At 35.9% G+C, this 8,565-nt stretch overlaps 1 protein-coding gene across 1 annotated transcript in view; it reads left to right on the top strand.

Annotated features, from left to right (window-relative positions):
* Positions 1 to 7,396, top strand: part of LYST (lysosomal trafficking regulator) — a 179,766-nt gene extending 172,370 nt beyond the window's left edge. The window contains exons 52-54 of the mRNA XM_058542978.1: positions 3,292 to 3,448; positions 3,864 to 3,935; positions 5,161 to 7,396. Coding sequence (XP_058398961.1) covers positions 3,292 to 3,448; positions 3,864 to 3,935; positions 5,161 to 5,299 — 368 coding nt within the window. The 3' untranslated portion in view covers positions 5,300 to 7,396. The remainder of the gene's footprint in view (positions 1 to 3,291; positions 3,449 to 3,863; positions 3,936 to 5,160) is intronic.
* The last annotated feature ends 1,169 nt before the right edge of the window (positions 7,397 to 8,565 follow it).

Raw genomic sequence — 8,565 nt, forward strand, 5'->3', positions numbered from 1 at the left:
CGTACAAGTGTGGGCTGATGATTGATGACTTTGCTAATTGTTCTTCCTTAATTTGTGCATTAGCAGCTTTTAGTATGTCACATCAAGAGGGAATCTGGGGGAATAATGATTATTTATATAGAGTTCTCTACTTTCTTGTTTTGGCAACATTTGAAAGTTAGGACTGATCCTGAGGGAGCTGAATTTTGTAAAGTTAATTATTTTCCTCCTGCCAATAGTGATTTATATCTGTGATATTATATCAGCTAGTCATATGGGAACAAGAAACAAAATTACTTTTGCTGCAATTATGGACTTACTAGTAGGGTATTCAGGTGTCTCTAAGCAGCACACAGTATGATAGGGTAATTGCTAGAACCTTTTTTTCCAATTTGAACAAAAAGGCCTTCTCAACTTTTTTAAGGCCTCTTGATACATATATGAGAGAAGTCATAAAGAGCATTTAGTGTATAGAAAATATAATAAAAATAATGATTTTTCAAAAGAGAGGCCAAATTTATGTTTTATGACTCAGACTAGAGTTCATCCTCCTATTTTTATAGTCCAAGAAGGGAAGAAAGTTATCAAATTTAGTGTACCCAAAATCTTGACCCTTTAGTGAGTACTGTCCAAGTAACTTTAAAATCAAAATTAAAAATAAATAAATAAATAAATATTATATATATATGTGTGTATGTATGTATAATCTTCTCAAAAATTTCTGTATTGGGGCTGAAGTTATGCTGGCAAGCTCATTCCTCCTAATCCTAATTCCCCAGTGTTTATTATGGAACATGGTTTTTGTAGTGGTAAGATGTGAAATTTATTAAACTATGTAAATATTATAATAGATGGTTTCTATATTTTTTAAAATCATTCTGCCACTGGATCAGAATATATGCCTTTTAACTAGGGTTCATTGCCTGGTCATGTGTTGCCAGTGGCATTATAAAGTTAATATGATATTCTAAGATTCAAGATAGGGAGTGGTTCTCCAATCTTTTTTTTTTTTTTTTGTGAGGAAGATCAGCCCTGAGCTAACATCCATGCCAATCCTCCTCCCTTTTTTTCCCTTTTTCTCCCCAAAGCCCCAGTAGATAGTTGTATGTCATAGTTGCACATGCTTCTAGTTGCTGTATGTGGGACGCCGCCTCAGCGTGGCCGGGCAAGTGGTGCATCAGTGCGCGCCCGGGATCTGAACCCGGGCCACCAGTAGCAGAGCTCATGCACTTAACCGATAAGCCACAAGGCTGGCCCCTCTTGAATCTATTTTAATTTTGGTGAAGAAGTATAGGAAGAATAGAGATTTTTTTCAGGAATGCCTAACTTTTTGACTTTTAGTTGATGTGCTAAATTATACATGACATCTATTTAGTAAATTGATATTGGGTGAGGGCCTTGGTCTTTTTTTTTTTTTTTAATGTATTTACAATCTTAGGCAGATGAGTAGTTACTTGGTTTTTTGGTAGCCCAAGTCACTGGGTTATCTGCTCAGGTAATGTTTTGCCTATTAAGTTCCATACCATACTTCACAGAGTCCAGGACCACATTTAGACTTTTTTATTTTGGAGGACTAAGCCATGCAGTAGCTATGGATTACAATGACCAACCCCTACATTGATGTCTTTTATGGATATGTACCCAATGACTTTAATAAGCCTTCTAACTTTACTTGTACACATCTGGTTACTTTATATATTTTTTAAATCTTTTATCAGATATTAAATTCAAAAGAGTAAAATGTAGTCTACTCATGGAAAAGATGTTTGTCGTCTACAATTATATTTCTTTAGCATATTGAGTCTTCTACATCTTGATGCTTTATTTAGATAATCTCTCCTAATCAATATTCTACAATGGGAAGTCTTAGTAGAACACTGAGCATTTTTTAATCCTTATGTGTATGTGTATGAGATAAAATATATTTAACATAAAAGTTGCCATTGAAACCATTTTAAAGTATACATTTCAGTGGCATTATTACATTCACAATATTGTGCAACCATCACCACTGTCTATTTCAAAAACTTTTTCATCACTCCAAACAGAAACTCTGTAACCATAATTCCCCATTCCTCCCTCCCCTACATCTCCTAGTAACGTCTATTCTACTTTCTGTCCCTATGCATTTGCCTATTCTAGGTACCTCATATAAGTGGAATCATACAATATTTGTCCTTTTCTCTCTGGCTTATTTCACTTAGCATAATGTTTAAGGTTCATCCATGTGGTAGCATGTGTCAGAACTTTATGACTTTTATGACTGAATAATATTCCATTGTATAGATAGATCACATTTTGTTTATCCATTCATCCGCTGATGGATATTTGGATTGTTTCCACCTTTTGGCTGTTGTAAATAATGCTGCAACACACTAGGCACTTTGGTTTGTGATATTTGAAGATCTTTAGCATATCTTTAAATAAAGAAGTATTTCCAATATTTGTATCTTTGCTATAAAATATGAAATCTTTTCATTGTCTTAATAAAGGAGAGAAATAAATTTTCTACTTTTATGTTAGTTCTAATGGTGAGATAAAATTAAATGTAGTAACCCTATGTCATCAAAACTTTATCATAGCTCTTAACCTCTCTATCAGCATGAGACTATTTCTCAAAGAAGTCTGGACACATCATCCTGAGGCCCCAAATCACCAGCCCAGTTTATAGAGGATGGCAAGCAGTTATTGCCTCCTCCATCCCCTGGAAAACTACAAACAGTTTGGTTACTCATGGTCTTTGGAAAGAAAAAATTGGTTTAATAAGACAATGATTTTATAAGATTCAATCTTTGACATTCTGAAGAATTAATTGTTTTTTTTTTTTAAGAATTAGTTTTTTAACCCAGTTAACTTTTACTGTAACTTTTTTTCTTCAGAAGTCACATAAGTCACTTCTTATAGGTGGTTTCACAGAATACTTTCTTCTCTTTTTGGAGATTGTTTAGCTTTCTAGGTACTTTCAAATTCAGATTTGGCAGTTCATATGCTGAAATATTATGATTACACAAAGATTAATGATTGATTTGCTTTGTTGCTGTACATTGTAGATTAATTTTTTATTTTTATTTTTTCACTGGTTACTGTCTAGGTAAATATGCAAAGCTCTGTGTGACTTATAATGTAGTAATACAGTTACTACATTATAAGTAACTGTTATACAGTTATACAGTCTTCAGTCATGAGTTGCCTATAAACCTCATCACTAAAACAAACGAGCTTGGCCCTCAGGGATGCCCCTCTGGGACCCAGTGTGGTGGGTTCTGAGACGCCCACACTCTGGTGACCTGCAGGGTGATTTTGGTGTTTTAGCTGGTGGAGGCAGTGACCTCAGACTCTGGACAGTGAATGGGGACCTCGTTGGACATGTCCACTGCAGAGAGATCATTTGTTCCGTTGCTTTCTCTAACCAGCCTGAGGGAATATCTATCAATGTGATTGCTGGGGGATTAGAAAATGGAATTGTAAGGTAAGAGGAGTTTTGATTCTCTTTGTTTGCTTTTGTTCATAAAGACACAGCAGTTTCAAAAATTAGTCTTTAAATATCTAGGTATGTTAATAATTAATATTTAGAGATTTAAAATCACCTTTGGATATAGGTCCTTCATTTATTCCAGTTTTATTTATAAATAATAAAGATAGCTTTAGTGCAGTTTTGAAATTTTATATTGTTTAACTATAAAAGATTCATAATATGAAAATATACAAAGTTAAGTTTTCTTGCTCCCACACCCTCCCCCTGCAAACTTCCCAGAAGTAACTACTGTTCATTGTTTATTGTGTTTCCTTCCAGATGATTCTTAACAAATAAACAAATATGTAGGTTTTTTTAGTGAAGGAAATTTTAGTTTGCATAATTATATGATGACTTTTTCCCCCTCTAGGTTATGGAGTACATGGGACTTAAAGCCTGTGCGGGAAATTACATTTCCTAAATCAAATAAGCCTATTGTAAGGTAATCTCTCCTCCCCTCCCCCATTCTTCATAATATCCTTTGTGATTGTATTTTTGTTAAAGAGATATTAAAGCACACAGACCTAAAGAAATATGGAATGAGAGTCATTATAAACAGCCAATAAACAGCCATGATCAGGGGCCGGCCCCGTGGCTTAGCGGTTAAGTGCTCACGCTCCGCTACTGGCAGCCTGGGTTTGGACCCGGGCGCGCACCGACGCACCGCTTCTCCAGCCATGCTGAGGCTGAGTCCCACATACAACAACTAGAAGGATGTGCAACCATGACATACAACTATCTACTGGGGCTTTGGGGCAAAAAAAAAAGGAGGAGGATTGGCAATAGATGTTAGCTCAGAGCCCGTCTTCCTCAGCAAAAAGAGGAGGATTAGCACAGATGTTAGCTCAGGGCTGATCTTCCTCACCAAAAAAAAAAACCAGCCATGATCAAATACCAGGTTGTCCAGGACCCAGTGACAAAAGGAGGCACAGTTCTTATCTTCATGGAGCTTAAAATCTGAGTCAGGAATTCAGAGTCTAACAGAAGGCATGCTGGGATAGTGCCCAGGGAAGGCCTCTTGAATTATAGGAGCTATGTTTTTCTCATTCCTTATTGAAAATAGCATAATGGTGACTGATAGCTGCAGTAATATGCTTTGCTCTGTTAACAAATCCAACTTTAAAACCTCAATTGGAAGTAAATGATTCAAATTCTACTTTTATAAAATAAATTTATTTTCAATGTACTAAATTTAAAATTTGATGAACTAAATTATTTATTTATTAATGTTACATTTTTACCCTTTCCTCTTTCAGGGAAATAAAATATCTCCGTAAAATAATCATCATTTATTTCTATAAAGAGAAAATGTAGTACTGTAATATTTTTTAAAGTGTCCTATAGCCAACTATTTGTTGGTTAAGTAACAAAGCATAAACAAGAAGGAAAAAGGAAATATGCAAAGAAGGAACAGAATGTACTGATCTCTTTGATCCTGATTTTATTCTGTATCACCTCGTTAGAATGAGCTTCAAAATCTTGCTAGCATGGCAATTAAACTATATTAAAATTACAATTGAAACCAATGAGTTGTAGGCAGTCATTTCATTTGTCTCTCTGCTCCAGTAAAGATATCTTAACTTCTTTACAGTAATTTCTATAAGATCACCAATATGCTAAATCAATTTTGAGATAATATACAAACAGGATTTTTTTTTTTTTTACAGCCTTACGTTTTCCTGTGATGGCCACCATTTGTACACAGCAAACAGTGATGGGACAGTAATTGCCTGGTGTCGGAAGGACCAGCAGCGCTTGAAACAGCCAATGTTCTACTCCTTCCTTAGCAGCTACGCAGCTGGATGAACGAGAAAAGTTTGCATTCTCCAAAGCACTTTAACGCCACACTAGATTGGTTGACTTCACAAGTTTTAAGAGGTTGAACCTGAAGAGGTGGATGACCAAACAAGCCATCCAAATAATGACAGAATCTATTCATCTGCACAAAATTTTGCAACCTCACAAGGTCCTGAGAGGAAAGTTTTGTTCTAATTTAGTGATAATCTGGAGGGCTGTGTCAGTATGCACTAACCAACAAGATTTAAATCTTGCATAGTAAATTAAAATCATATTCTTGGGGCTGGCCCCATGGCCTAGTGGTTAAGTTCTGCAGGCTCTGCTTCAGTGGCCTGGGTTCAGTTCCTGGGCACAGACTTACACCACTCGTCAGTCATGCTGTGGCGGCGACCCACGTACAAAATAGAGGAAGATTGGCACAGTTGTTAGCCCAGGGCATATCTTCCTCAGCAAAAAAAAAAAAAAAAAAAATCATATTAAGTTTTTTCCACAAGGGTATTCTAAAGAAAAGATAAGGGTCTCTCCTTTTTCTGTTATTCCAAAAGAGCCAGTAGAATTGGCTTAAACTGGTTAGCTAATTGTTTACATAAAATACTCTAAAAAATTATATTTAAAAAGTTTTATGCCAAGATAACAACCCCTTACCCCCCAAAAAAGGATAAAGAATTCAGCGCTTGACTGTTTCTTTCTTTGAGAAGTAAATTATTCAGTAGGTGCCCCTGCACCAAATATTTTAAGGAATATCTGGGTATTAAAACTACTAACGAATCTCAATGTTTTTGCCAGTTGCCTTCTTAGCTCAAAGTAGAAGAGAATTTTTTGAGAGCCACAAACAAGAACACAGGTATCTTTGACTTCAGACACATTCTATTTCTTCATAAAAAATCCTACTTAAAATCCATAACACTAGATATTGAATAGCCTTAGTTGAGTCACTAAGATTTAAACACAATGATAATTCTTTTAATATCTGCCATTTACAGAGCATTGAATACTTAGCTATTTGTAATAGAAAGCCTCCACTATGCAAAAAGTTTGCACAGATCTTAATAATACAGTCTAGATAAGGCATTAATCTAATGTTTCGAAGAGCTTTCTTTCCCAACACAGAATTACAAAAGACAAGGAGACAGCTTACTTTGTTTTAAACAGGAGGTAGAAGAATTCTTTTAGGAAACCGTTTCCACTGTTTCTACTAACTATACCACCTGAGAATTCTAGGAACAATAGAAAAATCTAGGTGTATGCCACAGCAGACTTACACGCCATGAAAACAGAATTCCTAAAAATCTTGGAATAGTCTATCTGGACCATGATATGGCTATATTTTTACTTGGGGTGCTGCTTTATCTGCTTTGAAGACACTGTAAAGTAAGCTTAGAAATATGTTACCATGGGATAAAAATATGTATTCCTACCTAAGAATAACTTGTGTGTTTGTTATGGAAATTTAATTCATATGGTATTTACAGAACTACTTTTGTAACTTCCAGACTTTCTAAACCATTCTGCTTAAAAAGTGTATAAAATACATTTCTGAAGTCTCTGCTGTCAAGAATACAAGAGGAAGCAAGTGGCAACGTAAGCTTGTAACCGTAAACTGCATACATGTGTGAGAACACTTTGCAGGCCATATTTTGATCACGGTTTACACAGACCAGGTATCAATTCTGAGGTCCAAATTGGTGCAGAGATGAGATTATTCCTATTCACGTTGAAGTGATTTGCTTTGTTTAAAAAATAATAATAATAAATAATGCAGCTATTGTCTGGCTCTCATTTTTCTACTGAGAACTTTCAATTAATCCCCTATTAGAATAGGGTTGCTACTCAGTCTTTTTTTTTTTTTAAGGCTGAATTTCATCATTTATCTAAAGAGAAAATATGCAAAATAACTGGTCTTGTTAAGAGTGCAATATTATATTTTTATGTAAAAATAAAAATTAATTTGGGGGATTATTTATTCAGCATGAAACGTAATATGTATATGTTTGAAACACTTCATAATGTGCATGTTGTAGCAAACATTTCTGTAAATTATCACAAGCTCTGTTATCTTTGTATACACTGCCACTTCAGCTTGGGAATAAATTTCATAAAAATAGATTTAAAGACCTATTCTCTATACAATGTAAATATTATGACCAGACCTCGGATTGGTGGCTTTCTTTTTTGTAACCCACATAGGTTCTCTCTTTAGCTCTCTTATAAATTTATGTCACTAGGAAAGGATAACTTTCATTTCTTAATTGTGGTCTTTGTGAGAAATTTTATATTTCAATCTTTACTACCCTTAAATGGAGTTCAGACAGCAGTCCCAGTTGAGATCAAACCGCTCATTTTAAAGAAAAGACCATCTGCCCCTCCCCCACTAGGAGATCTATATTGAGCCCCTACTGTGTACCAGGCACTACACTAAGTGCTGAGAGCACAGTTGTTCCCTGCGCTCCTGGAGGTTACAGGCTGGTGGGGGAACATGCTATCAATAACATACAATGTGTGTAGTTACAAAATGTGAAGGCAGAGTACAGGGTCCTCTGAGAGACTATGACAGGAAGAATTCAATTTAGATCAAGGTGTCTAGGAAAGCCTCTTGAGAAAGTGAAATTTTTGTTGAAACCTAATAGATGAATAGAAATTTGACAGGTGAAGGTGGGAGGAGATATGTTCCAGACAATACATTTGCAAAGGCCTGAGGCACGAACATCAATGAACAAAGCCCCAATGAAGGAAAGAGCATCCTGCACACCTCAGCATCTCTGGTGGGCATTGCAAAATGGTGGATGAATTCAACAAACAGCAATCCAAGAACCCAGAAATATCCTTTCTTTCTGCTTTGCATCTGCAATATTTTAAGGGTTCTCAAGATGAGCACATCTGTTTCTAGGTGTCTGTCCCCAAAAGGACTCGGGAGCAGCATCTGTCATTGTAAGCCTGCCAACCTAAATGTCCCCTCTTTACCTGCAAATCTCAGATTGACTCTTCTTTTCAACAGTGTTCACTGAGTGCCAATTATGTACAAGCCAAATGCTTGGTGATGGAGTAAGGTAGGGGAGGAGTAGGGAAATGCTTTCTCTCCCTTCAGATCTCATACCTGGTGATCTGTTTCTCACTATTATGGATGACTTGTTAAAGAATCAAAGAGAAGAGCTGTAGGGTGTTCTGGTTCAAGATGGCAACATAGGATCTTGAACTTACCTCCTCACATGGACACACTGAATCTACAGCAACGTACAGAACAATTCCCTCTGAAAGAAATCCAAAAACTAGCTGAG

This window comes from Diceros bicornis, chromosome 6 (assembly GCF_020826845.1).
Source record: "Diceros bicornis minor isolate mBicDic1 chromosome 6, mDicBic1.mat.cur, whole genome shotgun sequence".
NCBI lineage: Eukaryota > Metazoa > Chordata > Mammalia > Perissodactyla > Rhinocerotidae > Diceros > Diceros bicornis.